The sequence below is a fragment of the Vicugna pacos genome, chromosome 23, assembly GCF_048564905.1.
Source record: "Vicugna pacos chromosome 23, VicPac4, whole genome shotgun sequence".
In the NCBI taxonomy this organism is placed as follows: Eukaryota; Metazoa; Chordata; class Mammalia; order Artiodactyla; family Camelidae; genus Vicugna; species Vicugna pacos.
In genome coordinates, this window is record NC_133009.1 from 16,058,419 (window position 1) to 16,082,431 (window position 24,013).

Below are 24,013 nucleotides of genomic sequence, written 5' to 3' on the forward strand. Positions count from 1 at the left end.
CTCCTCCAACTTCTGACCCCCTTTACCCCCCTCTTTTAGTTTCCGTACCAGTTATTTTCTTCTGACTTGTATATGTTGTTTACTTTTGTTACTGTCTCCCTCCCTCCTCTAGAAAGGATCTTTGATTCTTTTGTTCCCTGATGTAATTATTCCTAAAGGCCGAAATCACTGCTGATCAGAGAACGTACTCAAAGAATTTGCTGAACTGATGATTGAATGAATGCCTCTGAATGTATTAAGATCCATATTACACTTTCCTTTGTTTAAGAAAAGTTTTAAGGAAAAAATTTTTTTCATCGAAACCTCAAAGAATTGATTGGAAATGCAGCATAAAAACGGTAATCATTCATTATAGATATAATCTAAATTTGGTTGGTTGTATACTATTTTTTTTTAAAGGGCAATCAGGAATACATCAGATTCTCTGTAAGGGTCTCCCCACCCCCATCCCACTTAGCTGTTCTTAAATTCCCAGGTTATGACAATTAAAGTTTTACATCAAAGATTTTATGGAAGTGAAGCTTTTGAAAATCTGGATTGTACACATTATTCACAAATAGACCTCTTCTATCATTTGTGTCCTTCACTGGGTATTTATAAGCTACCTTATTGTTCATATATTTTTCAATGTATCTGAGTCATTGTTTCACTGAAAGTCTCAATTTTTCTTTTCTCATTTAATTTCTTCAGGTCTAAGAGTTATTGAGGGGCCAAAGTCAACATTCTTGAACCTGTGAGTAACCTCCAATAGATACTTACCAGCTTAAAGAAACAGTTTATCCTTATTTTAACAATCCTAAAATCCACATTTTTCACTTTCAGTATCTCTGACATTCGGATACAACTTAAAAATTGACTATCTTCTCTAGTTTACTTAACTGTATTTTTCTTTTTTCTTAGTGGTACATAAAATAATGGCGCATCTCACAACTGATGGAAACTAAGATTTGAATAAATACATTTCTGCTGGTATATGTGTTTGTATTAGGGTCTAATGACATAGCCTGTCACCAGGGCTATTTACCTGGTAATCCCAGGAGTCTGGCTGGCTAAAGGCTGAAATTATACTATGAGCTGAAATCAATTTTATCATTTTAATCTGTTCAAATTTAATTCTATAAAGACTCTGTAATGAAATTTAGGCATTTTAAAGAGTAATGAAAAGGAATAAAATGGGTACAAAAGCTCTGAAAGGCATTCACATTCTACTCATGTTTAATACTTGGTGCCAAGTGTTGACACTCTCAGACCACATGATTGTTTCTTCTAAAGTCACGTGGTGTGTGTAGATACAGAGTCCTCTTCAGATGGGCTAACGCTGAAAACTGAGCTGCTTCTGCTAGGTACTGTTTTGCAGACTGGAGAAGTATCACCTAAGAATATTCAAAAACTTCAGCTCACACAGATCTGTAAAATTTTAGTTTCCTTGTCAGTGATTCGAAAGAGTTATCTAAAAACCTGAAAAGAGCAAACAAATTGCTTTTTTGTATTTTACTATTCTTAAACCTGGGATATAAAATGAAATATGTGTACAATTAATTTTTTGACTTGATTTTATAAGAGTATTTTTCTTTTATTATTTAAAAATACATTTCTAAGCCAAGTCACTAAAGGTAAAACAGTGAATTAATAGCCTGGCTTAATGTACTTACTCATGTTTATTAAACTTACCACCACATTTTCCAGAATGAGTTCTCCATAGGGTTCAACTGTGTATTTTCCTAACAAGTTAGCTAAAAGAACGTTGCCTTTTCTCCAGTGAATTGCTGGTGTGGGGATCCCATCAGCCAGGCACGGAAGGACGGCTTGTGAATTCTCATTGACCGTGTAATGTTCTTCTGTACTCTGGATTCTAGGTGGTACTATGGAGAGTTTCAAAATAGATAATCATTCAGGATGTTGAGTTCAATAATATCTACATTCACATTGAAAATTAACACACAAATTAACACACAAAATACTCTTGAGGGTAACTTGCTAGAAATACTAAAAAAAATTATCAAGATACTTGTTCGTTACTTAGGCAAGACACTTGTTCTTTACTACGAAAGCAACTAGTGTTTTCGATGCCAGAAAGAATTCTAATGGATTTGAACTTGCTGAATATGTTTATAATAGTTTCTGAAAAAAATGATATAGAACTGGTTAGAAATATCTAGATTTTATTTAGAATTCTGACTTTTCCTTAATTGAATCTCTTCTGTATAAGCAGAAGTGAAGTTAAAGTAAAAGCAGAAAAATAAAACGAACAAGAATAACTTAAAAACAATGCTTCTACCATTGTATAAGTGCTGGATCCGTATCACAAACATATTGTGAGGACAAAATAGTAAGACTCACTACTTTAAAACACTGTAAAATACTCACCACATGTAAAATATCACAAAGTGCTAAAGAAAAAACATTACTGCCGTATTTCACATGTGTTACAACAAATGCCAAGTAAAATTGGCAAAGACATTTAATTCAGTTTTTATACTACCACAGAGGAAGTTTTTACAGTGATTTCACAATTCTGTGCGAATACTTGCTCTGTCTCAAATTGTTCTGAACTGGAATTCAGGCAATATAGAAAGATCAATGGACTATTTCAGGGTACTAAGAAATACCTTAGGGGACTTGGAACTAAGATACTGGCTTCTAAAAGAAAGGCTTAAAAATAGTAAGAATACTTGGCTCAGCAAGCAAAAATATACTCCCCTCCTTAAACAATAAAGTTTGGAATTATTCAAACACATCAGTGAGAAATGGATCAATCTTAATGATATATTTTAAAGTGACAGGCCAGAGGTTAGTTTCAGTAAAAATTATTTCTCTATGATTAAATGAATAAACATACAAATAATATATAAATAATTATCTGCATAATCATAGATAATATGGAAAAAACAAAAATCTATTTTGCTGAGTGGTATGTCACAAACATTCAGTTCATTTTTCATTAATTTATGCTGTATTGTCATCATCTCCTTTATCCTGGTTTCCTTGGAGTTGATATTTTAACTTTGCTAACGATTACAAAGTTGCAACATTAGTACATTTACTTAAATTCTTTCTTTTTCAGAATAAGGATTTTAAAGCTGTGACTTTGTATTTGATTTTAGTTTTGACCACACACCATACATTTTGATATGTGGCATCCTTAATTTTATTACTTTCTAAATAATCTGAAAATAAAACCATATTCTCTGACCTACGTGTTAACTAGAATGGTATTTTTTTTTTTTAATTTGCCTGGGATTGGGGTTTTGACATTAGAAGTTCATTACACATTTCTAGCTTTAGGGCATTGTGGGCAGGAATTGTGGCCTGTATTTTTAAATATTATTAACAATTTGTTGTTTAGTGTATGGTCAGTTTTGGCAGATTTTCTACAAATACTTGAAGGAAGGAGTATTATTTATTTGAAGCTAAAGGACTAATGAGTATTAATTAGTTCAATTATATTAAGTGAAAGCAGGTGTAAAATTATAGAAAATTCAAATACACCGGAAGATAAAGAACAGCTTTCCCAAATGTTTTTAAAAAGAAAAAGCAGAAACTCATCATTAATACAAGAATTGCCTCTGATCTTAATAGATATCCTATCTTTAGTCTTAAAAATACACATTAACAGCTAAAATATTTCAGTGCTGATCTTTAGATATTCTGTTGGTTGTCTGAATCCAAAGAAAAAAAGTATTTTTTTCTATTATAAAAATAAACCTGTAAATACTTTGCTACTTTGAAATAATGAATCAAATAGATCTCCAATTCTCATTAGGCTCACATTACATTTATAATGCTGATTACATGGGGATTAGTTTGGGGCCAAGATGACTTGCAGAAGAGTAAAGCAGGAAGTCACAAAACCAATGCACCGCTCATAAGCCATCATAGACCCCAACAGTCACAATGTGAGGGGACTGGCAACACATTAGTTACCTGGCTTTATTAATAAAATCCCGTTCTTTCTCACACACGTATGTGCACACACAAATAAACACAGCCTGCCAAAAACATCTGAAGGACAAGAGTACCTACACCCCCAACCCTCCCCCACACAGCCCACTATGATTACTGTTCTGCGTGGTTTTGATCTCCATACGTATTCCTGGTGGCCTTCTCTCTTTGCCATGTGATGTAGCACATCGAAATAACTTATGCTAAACCACCTACCGTGGACAGTGAGCTCGGTGCTCGTGCTGCTTGACCCTGCCACGTTAGCTGCCATGCACGTGTACTGGCCGGCATCATCAGGCTGAGCAAATGCTATCTGCAGAGCGCCAGAGCTGAGGACGCGCTGCCGGACTGACTCCAGGATTGCACGCCCGTCCTTATGCCACATAATGTCAGGTGGCGGGAGGCCATCTGCCTCACATGGTAGTGTGATGGGCTTATCCACAGCAATGGTATGTTCCTTTGGATGGGGGCTGATGACTGGAGGAACTAAAAGACATGAAGTGTAAACCTGTCTTAAAAGCATGACTGTACCACTTACATACCACAGTATTACTCCAGTGAAGTGAAGTCACATTGAGGAGAAACAAAGCCCTGATTTCATCAAATCATCATCATCAGGTTTGCTACAGTCTGTTTTTGTTGGAAGTCATTCAACCCATTTCAGAAAATTATTCTCTACATGGTTAACAAATGTAAATGATAATATAAGGATGTAAACATGGATTCAAAAGGGACTTTGTGGCTAGAAAACTTAGACTGTGTTGATAGAGGTGTTTTCTTTAACATACATGTATTACATGATTCACTTCAGCTACTTAAAGTTTCAAAACAGACCCCTTCAAGGTCTGGAAATTAACTGCTCAGGGATCCTTTCATTCATGCACTTCGTATAGTACTTATGATCTCATGTACAGTGGCCATATTTAACCAAGTATTATTTGAATGAATCAAGAAGTAAGTAAGCAGCTTATAGAGAAGAATTACAGTTAACCATTGAACAGCATCTGCAGGGTTTACAGATGATGACCCTCTGAACTGCCAAAAATCTGAATATAACTTATAGTTGGCCCTCTGTGTTCCTGGCACCTCTGGATCTGTGGTTTACATCTGTGGATTCAACCAACTTTGGATTGTTTAGTATTGTGGTATTTACTGTTGAAAAAAAATCCATGTATAAATGGACTCACACAGTTCAAACCCATGTTGATTTAGGCTTGACTGCAGACAGACACAGAACTCTTCCCACTTCTTCAGAAAACTGTGGAAGGGCTTATGATAAGGATTTCTCTTTGTAGGGTTTACAATGGATTAAATACCAGTCGGGTATTGGACTGGATACTCTACTGAGCTTTGAAGACACGTTAAATAATTATGAGAGGACAACAAAACACGAGTACAAGAGGCAGGAAGGGGAGGATGATACCCTCTGCCACACCCCCTCGTCCCAACCACCAATGCCGGTCAGTGCAAGTCTGGAGACTGTGAGAAGGTGCAGAAGACAGTGACAGTGAAAATACCTCTTTTAAGACAGTGAAGATCAAAAAAAAAAAATCCTCTGAAATATCTACCACCCATTCAAGACATTCATTGTTACTACATGCAAGAAGCAAGAGACCTCCGAGAACGCTACAGACCCAAGCAGTGCCTCGTGCACAGCCAGTCCCAGAGACCAGGAACTGTCTGCTGCATTGCCAGAGGAAGGTGTGGAGAAATGCTCAACCACAAAGATGCCAAATTTTAGGGTACACTAACGGTGATGAGTAAAATAAAATCGGCAAGTTGTGAAAAAATATGCATCACCATGTTAAAATGATTGATTTCAACCAAAATGATCTGGTTGGATTTGTGCTCACTGTTACATATTATATCTGAACGAAGAGACTCTAGTCAGAATTTTTCATGCCTTCAGAGTATGCGACTATCTCTGGTTACTTTTGGAATGTTGAAACGCTATTAGTTGTTTAATGTGTTTCTATGTCCCATAATTGCTCCGATCAATAATTTTAATTAATTAGTGAGTGAAAAACCCTCACAATTCTTTTCTACAACCTCTGCATTGCAAAAACCTATTAATATTTCTTGGACATCATCCTAACTGACCTCTCACTTGCATTCAGGAAAGCAGGCTACTCTCTTCTTGAAACACTGGCCTCTCTTAGCCTCCATCTAGTTTCCTCTGTCACCTCTGCCCTCTCCTTTGTATTCTTTTCAGCGTTCTCTCTTTTCTCAGACTCAAAACAATGCAGAATCCTGAAGCTTTGTCCTCTGCTTTCTTTCATCCAAATTCTCATGCAGTCTTGAGGACTGAAATACACCGGTAACTTCCAAATGTGTATCTTAGACTATACTTCTCCCTTGAGCTCTGAATTCATAAATATTCAATTCCTTTTTAACGTCTCTAGTAGGATTTCTAATAGTTTCCCACGTCTAACACGATTAAACAGAAGTCATGTTTTCCTTCCTCCAAAATCAGTTCTTCCCCTTGCAGTCATTCCCCTGCGGCACTCTCTCCGCTCACTAGCTCAAGCCCAAAGCCCAGGAAACATCACTAACTCTTCTCTTTTCCTAACCTCCCAGTCAGATTCATCAGCAATCCAGGCAACTGCACCGCCCCAAATTTCTTGAATCCGTCCCTTTCCTCACGTACTCCTGCAAATCATACACCCGCTCCCACTCCCAGCCAGCCTACGTAACCTGATGCCTAGAGCACTTCAACAGTTCTCCTAGTTCTAGTCTTGAGCTTTTTTGAAACCATTACTTACATAACAGCCAAAGAGACCTTCCTAAAACCAAACAAGAGTCTTGGCTAAACCCTTAAAAGTCTTCAACATTGCAGAGGAGGGAATCTTAACCCTCCTCTGGTCTGCCGGGCCCTCCATGCACTGGTCCTGCCTTCTTTTCTGACTTTCTTCACATTTTGCCAGCCTTCCCACGTTCAACATGGTCAGCCACACTGGCATGCTTCTCTTCTTCCTTATTCCTGCCTTGGGGCCACTGCACATTCTGTCCTCTCCCCCTTGGACACTCTGCCACCTTTACATGGCTTATCTCAGGTCATCCTTCAAGTCTGAGCTCTGATACAAGTCCCTGAGGGAAACCTACTTCAACCACTAGTGTAAAAGTGGTCCTCATATTTTCCCACCATTCTCCATCTCAGCCTTCTGTTTTCTCTCTGCATAGCATATGTCAGAATTTATAATTATTTCATTTTTTTGGTAGTTTAGTTTTTTTCCCTTCTCCATACCATTAGGAAAGGATCATGTCTGTAATGTTCAATATATTTCCACTGATTATCCCAATACATATTTGTTGAAAGAAATGTTGAAAAGTTCAAAGAAAGTAGATTTATAGTCTGCAGGTAAATAAGCTTAATAAGGTCATTAATTCACCATAGGAAAATCACATTATAAGGAAATTCAAATCAGCTAATGCAAATTCAGTAACTTAGAGCCTATTTCTAGGCCACACCTTCATTCACAGAAGCAACACATGCAAGAAATGAACATTATATCAAGAAAATATCAGTTAATATGAAAAAACCCCAACTCTGTCTTTAGAATAATTTTTTCTAGCAAGTTGCTTTAATTGCAGTTATGATTATTTTTTTGTTTCATGACGTTTTATTATGATTTGCAAATTTAAAAAAAAATTAAGATTTGTTTTTTCAAGTGGATATTACAATCCACTGTTTCATAAGGTACCCAAAGGAGTATTATGGAGAGAATGGTTTTAAAAATCACTTTAAACATGTGCTACAATGAAAGAGAGTATCAAAGGGAGGTTCAAAGAAATTCAAAGTATCATGAAATGCCTCAGTCTACTTATACAAATAATACCAAGAAACACTCAAGCATTACTTTTTGTTCTTCATAAACGGAATAGAAAAACAAATAGGGTAACATAAACTAAGAATGTTAAGAACTATGGCAGCATAATTACTCTAGATACATGAATTTTCATATACACTGTTACAAGCATCTTTGCAATGAAGACATACAGGTTTGTTATTTAGGTACCTTGCACATTTAACTTGATTTTGCCCAAGGCTGTACCAGCTGGATTCTGAGCCACACACATGTAAGTACCAGCATCCTCTCTGACAGCTCTGGAGATCTGCAAGCCACCATGAGGAAGAAGTGCATGGCTTCTACCTACATCACAGTTAAGAAAGCAAAGTGAGATGAATTCCTATTTTCATAAAAAAAAATCTTATAGACTTCTGAAATATAAAACTGACTTGCCATGGTTTTTATTGATATAAACAGTGGTAGGTACCTGCAGTGATGACACTGATGCCTTCTTTTTGCCAAGTGATAAAAGGACTGGGTGTCCCTGTTGCTTCACATGGTAATAAAACAGGATTGTTTAAAATGACATCTAGTTCACTTGGCTGAGGCTGAATAACTGGAGGCTCTATAATAATTAATCAATGGAAATAAGCAAGGGCGTTAGTGAGTGGCATAATTGTCTCTTAGTAGTCATGAGGTTAAATATGCCCAAACTCATAATTCCAAAATATTAGTGATCTCATTCTCCCAAGGAAAAGCACCTATTGGCTGTATCGCATTTTTTGAGTCTTGTTACCACAGCTACCTTCCATTAGAAGAACTCCATAGAAAAGACTAAACTTAGAAACAGATCATAAAAATCCAAGAAGAAAAATAATTGAGGGGTTGCTCTGTGTGGTTTGTCATCTGTATTTTTTTTTAAGTCTATTGAAGAATATCAGGCTTTCATATCTCCAAAATGTTACTGTGGTTTATGACTCTAGACAGTACCGCCCTTCAAGAATAAACATACTTAAAAAATACACAAGATTTCAAGGAACAAATAACCTTCCATACCCTGGACGCGAAGGGTCACATGTCGATGTGCAGAACCAGCGGCATTCCTGGCGACACAAGTGTATCTTCCAGCGTGGTTTAATTGAGTGGCAAATATTTCAATCGTTCCTAAAAAGGAGAATGTTTTCATGCAGAGTGCATCCCCATTTTTCTGGTCTGATAAACCATGTCTCTTCAATTTTTGTGTTTTCATTCCCCTAGCACAGTGGTACTTGGCTTGTATTCATACTTGTACCAGCTGAAGTGCCTAAGGCAGTTTTTTTTAATCACTAGTAACAACTTTAGACAAAATTTACAGACCAAAAATTTCACCTGTTTCAATGTACAATTCAACAATTTTCAGTATATTTACAGAGTTGTGCAATTCTCACATTTTAGAACATTTCCATTACCCACAAAATGAAATCTCATTCCATCTATAGTCCCTCCTCACTCCCAACGCCAGCCCTAGGCAATGACTCATCTTTTTGTTTCTGTGTATTTGTCTCTTCTAAACATTTCATACAGACGGGATCATACAGAAGTCTTTTATGTCTGTCTTCTTTAGTAGAGCAGTTTTTGCTGTAGCACATGTTAATATACTTGCTCTATTTTATTGCTACATAGAATTTCATCGTGCCAGTTATCCACATTTTGTTTATCCATTCACCAGCTGATGGACATTTACAATGTTTCGAATTTTGGCCTATCGGGAATAACACTGTATGAACATCTGCACACAAGTCTTCCTGTGGACACAAGTTTTCATTTCTCTGGGCAGACACCTAGGAGTGGAGTTGCTGGGTCCTGTGGTAACTCTGTTTAGCATTTTTAGAAAGTTCTAAACTGTTTTCTTAGCACAGTACTTTGTGCTGAAGAGTAGTTACTTTATATTTTATGATTTTACTTGCTACCAATCTATGCAGATTTCTGAGATAGTCAAGTTCTAGCCTGAGAACAAATCCTTCTTTATTTCCCTTCTATTGAAGAAGTAAACAAATAATCTGAGAATAATATGCACATACTCATAAAACCCCAGAATGTTCAGGATATTACTTGGTACTTAAGTTTATCTCCAATGTACCTCCATCTCCCCAGTGCGGGATGAATTTTCAGAAACACAAATGTGAATCATCTATACTTTAGGTGAATTAACTTCTTCTACTTAATACTATAAAATTTTCAGTAATTAAAATTTTATAAATGATTGTTACAAGCATCCTCAAAAACCATTAATCCTATCACTTATCACCCAGCCTTACTTGCTAAAATATAGAAACCTTGAAAGCAAGAACCCTGTCTCAGATTTATATTCTCAGAAACTCAGTGGAGTACGTAGCCTATTTTAGGTACTAAATGTTTGTTAAATGAATGGACATTCTATTTGGAGTGTGTTTCACTCAACGGCAACCAGTGAATTTGTTAAAACCTCAGGTTTAGTAAATATGCACATAAAACCCCACTGGTCATACTTAATATATTCAAATCAGCCTTAGCTATTATTTGTTATTTTGTTTCTAGACTTTTTTTCCTATCCTTTTCCCTAGTTTTCCTCCTCATTCTAACTGTGTATTTTTTCAGATGCCTAAGTCCAGGAATGCAGATGTATTTTTTGTGTGTGTGTTTCTTTTTTAGCTGGATTTTATTCTTTTATTTTGGTGCAACAAAAGTCCGGGTAAGGCCATCCATTAATAACTAATTCAATCAACAGATGTGTGGTCTTACCTGAGGACAGAATTCTATAGCCCTCTCCTCGGGGAAGCAGGCCTATACCGTTCTTTGTCCAGTGAATTGAGGGAGCTGGCACTCCGGAAGCCGTGCAGGTGATCACTGTCGGGGCATGTCTGGTGACTAGGAAGTCCGTAGGCTCATCAGCTATGGAAGGTGGAACTAAAACAACAACCAAAAAGGAAGAAAACTACACGTTTCTAAGCCTTAGAGATTTCCAAAGCCTTACCACACGTCCTTCTCTTTCTCCACTGAAAGTGAATGTTTGGTAAGTAGAAAAGGGAGCCCTCCTGGCCGCAGTGGAAGGACGAAATGATACCGTTAGAATAACGCTCAGTCCGCACACTAAGCCAGTTCTACCTTGGACAGCGAGATCCATGGTTCTCTTATCCTCTCCGGCATCGTTTGTCACTGTGCACTCATAAGTTGCCGTGTCATCCACAGACGGGGAAATAATTACTAGTGACCCTGAAGAAAGGAGCCTAGAGGAGAGATTTTAAAGCAATGAGGTGCAATATATCAGTTTTGACAAATGTTTCCAGTTGGTTCAATGTGGTACCATGTTGTGAACTGAGGGAAATGGAACTTTTTCCTCATGTTAAAATGAGCATCTGTTTATGTACCAGACTTTGAGTTTATATGACAGTGGGTTAATAGGGCTTCAACCTTGGTATCTGCAGGAAGCAGTGGTGTAGAATGATCATCTTAAGAGGGAAGCTTGCATTTTCTGAATGCTTAAAGCACAATCAATCATGCTTTCTCAGGTGAAATACAGTGAAATGAGCACACTGATGAGAGAGCCATTGTTTATTGAGCGTTGAATGCATTCCTGGCACCATCTCAAATGCTGCACATAAATTATCTCTAAATTTCACAATAACTTTGCAGATTGGTATTTGGTTATTTCCACCGACAGATGGGTTACTACAAGCCTGTTTGTCTTGCCCCTTTCCCTACTTCACATGTCTCCTTATATGTGTTGGATACCTTGGAGATGCAGAGTACATATATCAAGGAGTCTTTTCCTTAACTTTTTATCAACTTAAAACTAAAGTGATCAGGATCACTTCAAGTGCTTAGAAGGTTGAATAAATGCACATACATTATTTAATAAGAATAAGAATTATTTAATAAGAATCTAAATAAGAATATCTGTTTTCTTACTTCAAACTATGCACTGATAAAGAGAAATGATTTAACAACAATGTATTTGACCTGCTTTTTTATTCGAGAGCATTGTACATTTTCCACATAGTGTATACTTTCAAGTCACTAAATCCCCAATGTCCAAAGATTAAGAGGGTGAGAAAGAGAGAGTAGCAATAGAACTTTAAGTGAAACACTTCTAGCTTCATATTTCCTGATGTATCAGAATTGATTTTTGTCAAGGCAGATCTATTAAGGACATTTGTTTTTAGTAATACGGCAAATCCTCTGACAAGATGTCTATTAACTCGAGAAATGAGAAATGATGCTTATCTAAAGCACTGGAAATTCAATTCCTTAATATGATGTCATATTAACAGCAATAGTAGTAAAGCTGGAAGGATACAAAAAATTGGAGAAAACACTGTTCTTCCTCTCCACGCATGCTGCTAAATACCTAAATTGTATTTCAAGGTATAAAATTTGATTTTTATTCTGCAACCAAAGCTTGTATTATTTTTACAGAATAGTTTTTTCTTTTATACCAAATGGTATTTTTTTTACCCTTTTTAAAAATAAAATTCCAAAAGGTGCTAAAAAAAAAAATGAAAGCAGAATGGAAATCTAATCCTGTAGAGCTCACTGATAGTTATCCACAGAGCTATGGATACAGAGGTTATACCTATAATTCAGAAAAAAGATTTTAGATGGAAAAACTAATCCCATATTAAGGAAGAACAACATACTCTACATACTAGCTAATTCTTCATACTTTATTTGTTGCCCCACTGACAGGGTTAAAATGGTAATTCTTTAAAAAAATACGATTCTAAATAGTAGGTGGGATTTTCCACTTAGGTTATTCCTTACCTGTATGAACTTTGATTTTGATCCACATTAAGAAGATGCCCATTTTTCCTCCAGTTGATTGATGGTTTTGGTATCCCAGAGGCCTCACAAGCCAATGTAGTCTGAACATTTATGGTTACAGTTATGTTGGTAGGACCCAAAGCAATCGATGGAGGAACTAAAATGAAGCCACCAAATAAGAGAGAAACAGATTCAGCAAGTAGTATGCCACTTAAGATGTTTCTGCCAAAGTGAAATTGACCACTGGTAACTTGCTTTATAGTTATGGACACAATAAGGTTCTGTGAATTTACTTAGTGTTGTCATAATGCTATCATAATGGGTCTTGACTGTTCATAACATAGTGTAATTCATCTAAACAGCACTGGGTGTGGAGGTCTTTACGTTATGATCTTACTGGTTTAGGCTATCAAAGGACACCTGACCCAAGGATGGGATGTTGTTCATAAAAGTATGTTTACCATGGACCTGTACATCTATTCGCCTGCGATCTGTCCCAGCAGCATTGGTGGCCATACACAAATATCGCCCACTGTCAGTGACATGTGCTGACTGGATACGAAGGAATCCGTTTTCCAGGATAGAGTATCTATAAAGAAAGATTGTAAGTGAAGTCCCCTGAATCAGCCTTTCCAATTATGCACATTTTGACTGAGAACATTTCAAAAAGCTCAGTTAAATCCATTTTCAGTCTTTCTCCTGCTTCATAAATTTACAATACCCTTGGGGCAAAAAAAAAAAAAAGATATCCTGCAAAGGTGCATAGTAGATGGGCTTGTGATCGTGGATAGATTATAATCATGTTTGGAACATAAACCTTAGGAATTATGCTTTTAAAATACTATGTTTTGATTCTCATATTAAAATGAAGAGACCCATTCCAAACATCGCAAGGGCCAGCAAATGCAGTAGAACAAAGATTCAAAAACTTATAATTCGTTTCTTACAGAATTTTGCATCCTTTCCCAGAACCGTTACCTTGCATTATTCCCAGATAGAACAGCTCCATCCTTTCTCCATGTGATCCTTGGAGTTGGCACACCTTCCGCAGAGCATTCCAATACAGTTGACTTATTTAAGTGAATGACAAGACTCTGGGGGCCACTCTTTATGTTTGGAGGAACTGCACAAGAGATGCATATGGAAAACTTCATCTCTATCAATAACATAGCCTGAACTAAGACTCTGAAGAGGTAACACAAGGTGAGATTTGAGTCAAGGTATGGCTTTGCCTGCAGCTAATTCACTTTTGTATTAACAGAATTGGGGTTGAATTCCCAAAGTCTTACTCAAGCTAAGATTTTACTTTAAAATGTATTTTAAAATGAAGAGTAGATGGGGGAAGGGGATTTTAAATCCCTGATATGGTGTGCGAAATCTGCCTTTCTATGAGAGAGGCTTGAAGAGAATAAAGATCAGCTCTGGTATGACACAAATTAAAGATGATACTTCTTATTTCTCTTTGGCCAAATAATGGTCAGAGAATGTTAACACTGGAACAACTTCACTTTAAGTAAAGAACAGGCAGTGGGCTCTTTTAACAAAAAGCACATCTGTGATTAATCATGCAAGTCTCAGAGCATGTATTTTATTAATCATTGAGTTCATATGGGAATAGAAAACTTAAATTTTAATTTTCGTGTTAGAGATATTAGCTCTATGGGTCACCCAATATCTTGTAAAGTTTCATATATTAAAAATCCAATGGGACTGTTTTGGGGGAAAAGTATGTATCATATTCCTGAAATTTGGCAAATTCTAGTGTTTAGATTTTATATTTGAGAAAATTACAGTCCTATGGCAGTCTCTGTCCGGCACATAGTCAAACACCGACATTAATAAAGGCGATTAAATAACTGGTCACTTGTCATCCAGAGATTTAGTGTATTAACTTTCCCAGTGGCTCTGATCTAAATGACACAAAACATCAGGATATGCTAACAGCTGTACACATATTATCCTCTAAGATAAAGTAATGTATCTTTAATTACTTTCTGAAATTGAGTTAGTTTGAACATAGCTACTGTACAAATATCACATGTTGTCTTTTCAGAAGAAATAAGATAATTACAAGAATTCATTTAGTATGCTCATAAAAAACAAAGATGTCATCATCTCTTTGAATGCCCTTGGCTAAATTTTAATATTGTGAAACAGTGATTAATTTTTCTTACCATTGACAGTGAGAATAAATTCTCTTGTAGTCTTTCCTGCAATGTTGCTGGCAACACAGGTATAATTGGCTGTATCACCCAGCTCTGCATTATTAACTTGCAAGTATCTCCCTCCAGATAGGATACGTACTCGAGGTGTTGCCTGGATTAAATTTACCATTAAAATGTCAGGAAAATAAAATATAAAACATTATTTTACATCCTCAAACATAACTACAGTGAACTGCAGTGTGCCTGTCTCCTGGTACCTTTGTTGGCTCCCCTCAACCATTATCCTGGTGTCAAATTAGCCACATGGGTCACCCAATACACCTTGGGAATTAGTTCTATGAGTGTGGTGCAGCCAGGGCCTCCAGTTCTCCACAGTGACGGCCACAATAATCCACTCAAGGATGGACAGGTCTCGAGTTGGGTCCAGCAGAGGCCCCCGGAAGGACGCTGCTGGAAGTGTTGGGGAATAAGGCGTATTTTTGCTGGAATCGCTGGTAGTGAGAATGACATAAATCTGGCGGCCGCCGCATCCTCATGTGTGGACAGCTTGCTCTGAATCGAAGACACAAGCTGAGCTGAGATTCAGAGAAAGGACACAGATGTTCTATTACATGATTAGAGCCTCTGGATCTAGTAATGCCTAAAGCTTAAGTTCACCAATTACTGTAGCTAATAAATATCCTCCTTTTTCATTCAAGTTGGTTTGAGTTTGAGTTCTGTCACTTAAAACTGACTAATAAATTCACTTTTGTTAATTTAGAGGAAAAACGATCCTTTAATATGTTTTAAGTAAGTAAATAAATGATTTTAGTCTGTAAATATTTGTTAAGCATTTATTTTGTGTCCTGACTTGGGACCAAGAATTATGAAAATATAGAGATCTTATACTGAAATCAAATGCTGAAATATAATGACACCTAATCTCTGCTATTAAGTCCAACTGGGCACTGTTCATAAACTTTAAAAAATGCCAGGTAGCATCAAAGATTGATATTTTCTGATTGTGCCGAAGTGGGACTACTTCAGGAAGAGCCCAAATAAGCTTTTTCTATCATATCGGCTCTGTCCTAGATAAACACATATTTCTAATGAAAAAAGTTGTTCAGGCTAAGATAGTTCAGGTCCATTTATTTTAAAAGTCTACACATTTTTCTTTAGGCCTTTCATTGCCACTATAGGGGCTATCAGTAATAAACTTTTATTACCTCTGATGAAAATAAGTGATTTCTTAAACATGTATGGCAAGTTCTATAAAATATACTTTAATTTTTAATTTTTATATGGGTATAGCAGGATTTCAGAGTTGATTCTCAGAATGTATGTCTTACATGAACACCAGTAAGTTCTGCTAACTTACTCAGTTTCACTACGATTTTCTCCAATTCTCTTTCCATTTACTGCCAGTGTTTCTTCCAAATTTGACTTACTTCCTCAGATAGAACTTCACTCTCAGGTATGAATTTGCTGCCTTCTCCACTGAGAAAATCAAAGCCAGATGCCTGCACTTCTCCCTCCTCCTCCTGTTTATGAATATGCAACCTTCCTTTCTATTTTCCCAGCTCTGTGGAAAAAAGGTCAACCCTTCTGTCCAAGACTAATCTCTTGACCTGTGTGATCAGGGTCCAATTCCTTCTCCATTGAACACAATCTGACCTATACCCTGTAAACTTCTCTTTCTCTTCCTATATCTTCAATCTCTTTTAGTAAATAAACATACATAAATCTCTTTTAAGAAATTTTAATTCTTTTTTTTTTTTGAAAGGCAGGTAATTTGGTCGGTCAATCTATCGATCTACTGATCTATCGATCTATCTAATGAAGGTACTAGGGATTGAACCCAGACCTCGTGCATGCTAAGCACTCACTCTGACCACTGAGCTATACCCTCCTCCACAAATCTCTTTTATATTTAAAGAACAGTTCACAATTATTTCCACTTCCTCTTCTTTAACTCCCCCAACAACTGTAACCTGTCTCTTACTTTGATCCCTCTACTGAAGAACCACAGTCCAGAACTTTAATCACTTTTATATATTGCCAAAGCCAATGGACACAACTCAGTTTTTATCTTAACACAGACTGTTAACCACTCCCTCCTCCTTCCTTGGTTTTCAGTACACCACTCTCTCCTATACTTAATCCTGTCTCTTGATTTCTCTGTCTCAGTCCCATTCTTCTCTCCTTTCTCTGCTCACCTTTTGTCAGTAGGCTTTCTTCTCATTTATAGGTCGTCTCACACTGTGTGCTTTCTGGTCAACCTCATACAAAACACTGGTTTCAGCAACATGTTATACCATTGAGGACCATCAAATGAAAGATGCTTTGGATGAAATATGGGCCCATATTTCTTAGTGCTTTTTAGAATCTCCACTTGGATAATATATAGGTAAGTCAAACTCAAAAGATCTAAAACTGAACTCACCTAACTCACCTCTTTTTTTCGTAACTGTTCAACTCACCCTGTCCCCACACTGACATCACTTAGTCACATCTGAGATTAGCTTGAACTTCTCCATCATCAACATTCACTCAGTCCCTATCTGGATAGCTAATGGTTTAGAGTAAAAGGCATACTTGGGAGACAAGACTATGGAGGAAAAGTCAGAGCATGAAGGGCTTTGTAAGCCAAGCTGGATGGTTTACCCTGAATCCTGAAATTCATGGAGAATCATCAAAGGATTTTAATCAAGGTCTACTCCAGCCATATCAAGGTACTTGCAGTTCCTGGGGCAGCAGCATTCCTTTTCCTGCAATGGCTTTGTGCATGCCCATCACCTATGTGTGGAATCCCCTTCTTTGTCATTCAACATTGACCTAATATTTAAATTGAACCCATCCTTTCCCAGAGGCTTCCTTGGGCTAGTCTTTACCCTTCAGTCTGGGCTACTTGCTTCTCTCTGTTTCCATAAAATGCTGTATATCCCTCTAACATACTTCATCAGCAGAATCAATTCCATAATCTTTGATTCACTTCTGTATATTTTCAAATAATCTGTGAGCTCCTTGAAGATTAAGTCTACTCTCAGTAGCAATCGTAGTGCCTGGCATTATAGTAGGTACACAATAAACAGAGAAACTGAGGCATGAGAGTGTTAAGTGATATGCATGACGATTTAACATGTAAGTTACCCTCAGAATCTAGTCTCTCTGTGTTTGGTGTTTATGTGTTTTGGTGGCGGCGGCAGTCATTCTGCCTTGGCTATTAGGGACCTAATTTCCTTTTAGTTAGGTATAGTGTGCCACAATAGGTTACACTAACAGGATGAGGGAGAACAAAGGAGGGAAAAAAGGATAAGTAACTACTCGGTTAAGGACAATCAGAGTATTCAAAGTCAAGCCAACCCTAACAGGCTTAGGATCCTGGGGTGTGAGACTCTGTGACCGCAGACAGGTACCACCTGAGCACGGGAACCTTGAGACAGGCAGTAACTGCATTCTACAAGAATTCCAGTCCTACCCTCCTGGTGTCACCCAGATCCTTGGGATCACTCCTGAGGTCCAAGTTTAGACCAAGGAAATTCAGAAACAGGTTTGCCCTAGGGACTTGGCAGGACAGGCAGTTCTCTTGAGACCCTGATGATTTCTTCTTTCTCAAGTAAAGACATAGCTGAGTGTTTCAATCCAACTTTATGGGCTCCAAGAGACACATATTTGGGCCAATTTACAGTGTCTAAATGAAAATACCCGTCTTTTGACTCATAACTAGCTACCAACTACCCCAGCAAAGGTGGAGAAAAGAAGGCTGATTAAAGGACTCTGTGCCCACTCCTGCAATGCTGAATAACTAGTAGCTTGATGCTCTTTGCCTAGCAGGGACTCTGATTTTCAGCTGTTTTGTGTTTTTTTTTTTTTCTCAAAACAAATCTGTGGAACTTGGCAAGATTTACCTGTAATCGTTCTCCATTTTTAAGCCAAGTGATTACAGGTGGAGGCACTGCATCCGATCTGCATTCCAGTGTCACTTGCCTGTTCCGTAACACAGTGAAATCCTGGGACTCGTCAGTTCCAGCAATGTTAGGGGGTACTGGGTGTGGGAACAAATACACCAAAGGCTTTTAACAAACGTGATGGAAAACGATCTGGATTATCTTAGGTGTTCAACGAATGTTGTTTCTGCTGTATGAAATGAGAAGCATAAACTTGAAACATTACTCAGTTTATAGTACAGTGATTACAAAGAGTGAAGTGCTTTTTTAAAACCTTATTCAGTACTTCACATACATTAATGGAATTCTTCCAATGGCTACATGAATGATAGGGAAGTAATATAACCACATTTTATTACCATTTAACAGGTAAAGAAAACTCAGGCACGAAGAAAGGTTTCCTTGTCCAGGTCTACATGTGGCAATACCTTTCTCTGAAAATCGTATTTTAAAACTACTAAATTAGTGTCTGTCTATCATAATATAAAGAAATGTATACATTTTTATTACCATGCAGAAAGGCAGAGGGGTAAAATAGGGATAAAGGATTAAGAGATACAAACTACTATGTATAAAATAAATAAGCTACAAGGATATATTACACAGTACACTGAATATAGTCAGTATTTTATAATAACTTTAAATGAAGTATGATTTATAAAAATTTTGAATCACTGTGGTATACACCTGAAACTAATATAATATTGCGAATCAACTATGTCACAATTTAAAAATGTATCTTTTTTATATGACTCAATTATATACACAATTTACTTGTCAAATAATGGCAGGTCTAATTTGTGTGCAGGACTAGTGGGGGAGGGGGACCTCAAACAATATACCAGCCCTATGCCTGCTCATTTGGGCTATAAAGATCTTCTGTTAAGCTTTTTAAATGTTTCTCCCCATGAAGAGTAATTTGCATTTCTATGTCAAAATAGTACTGGCCACAGTCTAATTGGCTTAACTTTTCTAGAAGGTAATTTGGTCTTAAAATGTGTACGGGTGTGCATGCGCACACATATGTGCATGTAATCAAGCAAGTGTGCTTACAGCAATTCATCAAAACAAAATAATTAAAGGAACAGGCTAAAACATATATAGAAGATATTTCTAACAGTGTTGCTTATATTGGTGAAAACATAGAAACAGCCTAAATATCCAAAATAAGGACTGTATTAAATAAATAATGGCATATTCATAAAGTGGGACATCATGCAATCACTAAAAAGTAGTATTATAAGAATATATTTTTTGACATGAAAACATGTTCACCATACTACTAAGTGAGATAAAAAAATTAAATACTTCATGCTGTATGATTGCATTTCTGTGACAAAACATTTATACGTAAAAAGGTCTTACCTTTGTGTAGTGGGATTAGGAATGATTTTTATTTTCGTTTTTATCATACTTTATATTCTGTGATTTAAAATCAGTGACTATGAATTATTTGTACAGGAACAAAATAACCCCAAAAATCCATGAAACTATTCCCCAAAGCCCTTGACCAAATATAAAAATCAGATGTGCAAAATACTTATTTCCTGATACATGAACAAATCTCTATGATGTGCTATGTAGTCACCCTGCGTTCCATAAATTAGCTTCTGATTAGGTATCAGTGTACGTCAAACTCCAGGACATTCTGCCAAATTTACCGTGCACTCTCACTAAATATTCTTTATCATCGTCTCCCGCAGGACTGGAGGCCAGACATGTAAATCTTCCTGTATCTTCCACCTACGAAATTCAAAGAAATGAATCACACAATGTCAACATGCTGGTTTTGGTGATGAGAATAAATATGCATTAGAATGAATATAAAAGTCTCACACAAAGCAAGATATCATTAAGATACACAAGGACTGAAATTTTTCAACTGTTCTAACATTTGCGATTAGCACTCTGACACTGAGTATTGCTTGGCATCTGTTACATGTAAATCTACTTGACACAGATTTAACAGGATTTTAGTATTTGATCTCAGAATATTTGCATGTTAGGCATATTTAATGATCTCAGAAAAGAGAGATACACAGAGGGCCCAGCATGATACTTGACAGATTAGATACTACTCAGTATTTATTGAAGAAATTAAGTATTTATGGATTAAAGTTGCAGACTGAGAAGTTCTACTGGAGTCTTCCTGAAGAAAATAAAATATATTAACCAGCCAATCAACCAGACAGACAAGCAAGTAAATAAAACATCAAGGTACTTAAATAAAGCACATTAATTAATACGACATTTTTAATCTACCTTTGACATACATGGTGAAACAAAACAGCTATATTATGTAATTTGGCTGTAAATAGGTCAGGTTGACAGCAAAAATCTACTATTTTCTGACTGAAACCAGAAACATTTCTTTAAAACTCCCCAATGCATAGTTTCCACTGGAGGTGTTAGTCTTCCTTCACGTCTGACGTTGTGTACACATATAATGCTTATACATGCGTCAAGTATGCTCTGGAAAACAGATGATCTTATTACTGTGAAAAATATATTTCGGAAAAGCAGAAAAATTTTGTTTTCATTTATTTCATTACTTGAACAGTCCTAGAATCCTGGGAATTTTTAAATTCTTACATTCAAAACTGACTTTAGAGGTAATGGAAAAACTTTTGAATAGGTTGCAAAAACTCCTTTGAAAAAAATGTAAGACGAGTACATTTGGAAAACTATTCAATACAACTTTATAAGAATGACAGTCATATCATTCTTAAATTGAGAATTCAAAGTGACACCCCACTGCTCAGAGAAGAATTTCTGGGTTTCTCACTGTACCTTTAAAACCTCTAACAGTCAACTCCACCAACTCAGTTTATTCCTAAATGATATTGCCCCCTACACTTATCTTGACTTAGTCAAACTTGCACCATCATTCATGACTGTTCTTTTTTTAAATTAAAGTATAGTCAGTTACAGTGTGTCAATTTCTGGTGTACAGCACAATGTCCCAGATTCATGACTGTTATTAAATCTTGCCATCTCCAAGAAACATTTCCAGACAACTTACGCCCTTCTGAATGTCGACAGTTATTAGTAGCCACGTTTTCTAAAGTGTGTCTTGTTAATAGGGTGTTTGAAAAGTGATAGTTGATCAGGTTTCTTCAGAGTAAGATTTTGCAGAGGTGTTGACAGGCATTATGTCTCACAAAGGAGGGGAAGGTACAGTACCTGAAGTTTTTCAAATCTTTTTGCTCACAGAATTATTCCCCCTTCAGAATAAATCACAGAGTGAGGGTCTGACAGAAAATGTCTTAGCAAACTCTTGTCTTTACCACATAATTTAGAATTTGCAAAGCATCCATTATGTATCATGTACAGCTATGTTACAGGTACATACACAAAAAGACAAAGTTCAGGTCAGTAAAATATAATTTAGTAACAAGTGCTATAACAGATAACACCCCAAATGCTATGAAAACACAGAGGGGCAGAGGAACTTAGAGCAGTCTTGGGACTTGATAATATTTAAGTTTCAATTCTCTAATGTTTTTAATGGTTTTCTTCTTGTTTCTTTCCCTAATTTTATCAAATGTGTAGTTTTATTTCTCCTAGACAACTGGAAATGTCTTGGAGGCTGAGAAATGTCCCAGGTATTACCTTTGTATATGTGTGTCACCGGGTAACACTCCATGGAAACTTTGTCCTCCTTTGTTGTAACTTAACTTTTCATCCTTACATTTAAGAGCCTATGTAATGCGACCTTAACTTTCCCTTGAAGCTTTATTTACCATGATTCTTTTATGTTTATGGTCCTAGTCCATACACTTTCCTGTCTCCATACAATTCCTTATGTTACAAAATTCTTTTGCTTCCTTTTTGGTCTGTTGACATTATAATAGGCAAGGGGTTTGATTCAGTAAGTGGTTTGACAGTTAGACCTGAGCTTTCTCTGGATTACTGAAATGTTTGGCGGAGAGGAGATGGGGAGGGACAGTGTGTTCTCCTTAATGTTAGAAACAAGAACTGGGTTGAGTTCCACTGGCCAGGCATTTGCACCAGACCCAGGGCTGAGACCAGCTTCCTCACTGAGCAGCGTTAATGACTTGGCCAGCGACTACTTAATCTCTCCATGTCTGTTTCTACATTTGTATAAAGGGTATAAAGACACTGCCTCCTAGAGCCATCATGATGGGGTGATAGAACCCACAGCTGAACATGAGACTGACACGATTTATGATTCTTTGCTCTCTTTTCTAGCTCCCTTTCCTTCCTCTTTCTACAGTGAAAATGCACACAAATGATTAGCTAAGTTGTTATTCTACTTTTAAAGAAATGATGATTATAAGGCAAATAAAAAGCAGCAGCAACAACAATAATTCTAACTCCATTTCAGCATCACTACATGCTGGTGGCACCAGTCTAAGCACATCATGTTAGATTATCTCTAAATGCCCAAGTACATAAAAATGATATTATTTCTACTTTTATGCTCAGTTTACAGATGAGTGCAGTAGGAAGCATATGGATATCTGTAACATAAGGTTTGCCTTGTTAGTAGAACAGAATACTGTAACAGTAAGACATCCCAGACATATTTCTCTTTAATATATTTACATTTCAGATTAATTTCCTTAAATACAAACTAAAAGAACAGTCACTTTTATTGAATTGATCATTTTTAAAAAAATTCTGTCTTCAGATTTTCATGTCCACTAGTTCATTTTGGAGATCAAAAGTGCTCTTTGAAGCCTCATACATACATACTCTGGATAGCTTTCTGCCAGTTCTGTAAAGAGCTACACGGCACAAATTAAGAGCTTTAGGAAATACATGATCACTTACAGCACTGTGAAAACTTGCAAAATTAATGTGACAGTTATCTGGCTTTCTTCTGAGTTTAATAGGATAATTTCATTTCCTTTTAATCATGTTACCTTGTAAGTGTCTACCCAATCATGCATGTTATAGAACCAATCTACCCTTGCTAAAGTTACAGAGTTCTGTGATACATTCAGATTCAAAGACAATTTCTCTAACATTTCTCATACATTAGCAAAGGAGAAGTTTAACCTAGGATAAAACAGCTGTATGAACTTTGAACTTACCTGAGCATTAGATATTCGAAGTACTTCTCCTCCTCCAAGAATTTGCACCTGATCCATCTGTGGAAGGGGCCGTCCATCTTTCATCCAGGTAATTTTAGGAGCTGGGATTCCAGAAGCAATGCAGGGAAGTTCAAGTGGATTATTAACAATTACTGATAACTCCATAGCTTCTTCAGGTCCATTGATATGAGGTGGTTCTATTTAAAAGGAATTAAAAACAACAAGAAAATAAATCTGCTGTTGGATACAATACTGCAGATTAGAAAAACTTTAAAATTCAACTCAAATTTATGTTCATACAAAATAAATTTATTAGAACTAGATACCAAAATGATAATTCCTAGATGTTGTTA

The 24,013-nt window shown here is 36.6% G+C and overlaps 1 protein-coding gene across 1 annotated transcript in view; it reads right to left on the bottom strand.

Annotated features, from left to right (window-relative positions):
* Positions 1-24,013, bottom strand: part of HMCN1 (hemicentin 1) — a 400,921-nt gene that overhangs the window by 54,230 nt on the left and 322,678 nt on the right. Inside the window, exons 69-82 of the mRNA XM_006198786.4 lie at positions 23,661-23,857; positions 20,262-20,343; positions 18,562-18,698; positions 14,684-14,825; positions 13,488-13,632; positions 12,971-13,098; positions 12,510-12,666; positions 10,854-10,975; positions 10,491-10,655; positions 8,787-8,894; positions 8,218-8,355; positions 7,959-8,093; positions 4,159-4,428; positions 1,672-1,862 (exon numbers count right to left, since the gene is read on the bottom strand). Of these exons, the coding sequence (XP_006198848.1) occupies positions 1,672-1,862; positions 4,159-4,428; positions 7,959-8,093; positions 8,218-8,355; positions 8,787-8,894; positions 10,491-10,655; positions 10,854-10,975; positions 12,510-12,666; positions 12,971-13,098; positions 13,488-13,632; positions 14,684-14,825; positions 18,562-18,698; positions 20,262-20,343; positions 23,661-23,857 (2,117 nt within the window). The remainder of the gene's footprint in view (positions 1-1,671; positions 1,863-4,158; positions 4,429-7,958; positions 8,094-8,217; positions 8,356-8,786; positions 8,895-10,490; positions 10,656-10,853; positions 10,976-12,509; positions 12,667-12,970; positions 13,099-13,487; positions 13,633-14,683; positions 14,826-18,561; positions 18,699-20,261; positions 20,344-23,660; positions 23,858-24,013) is intronic.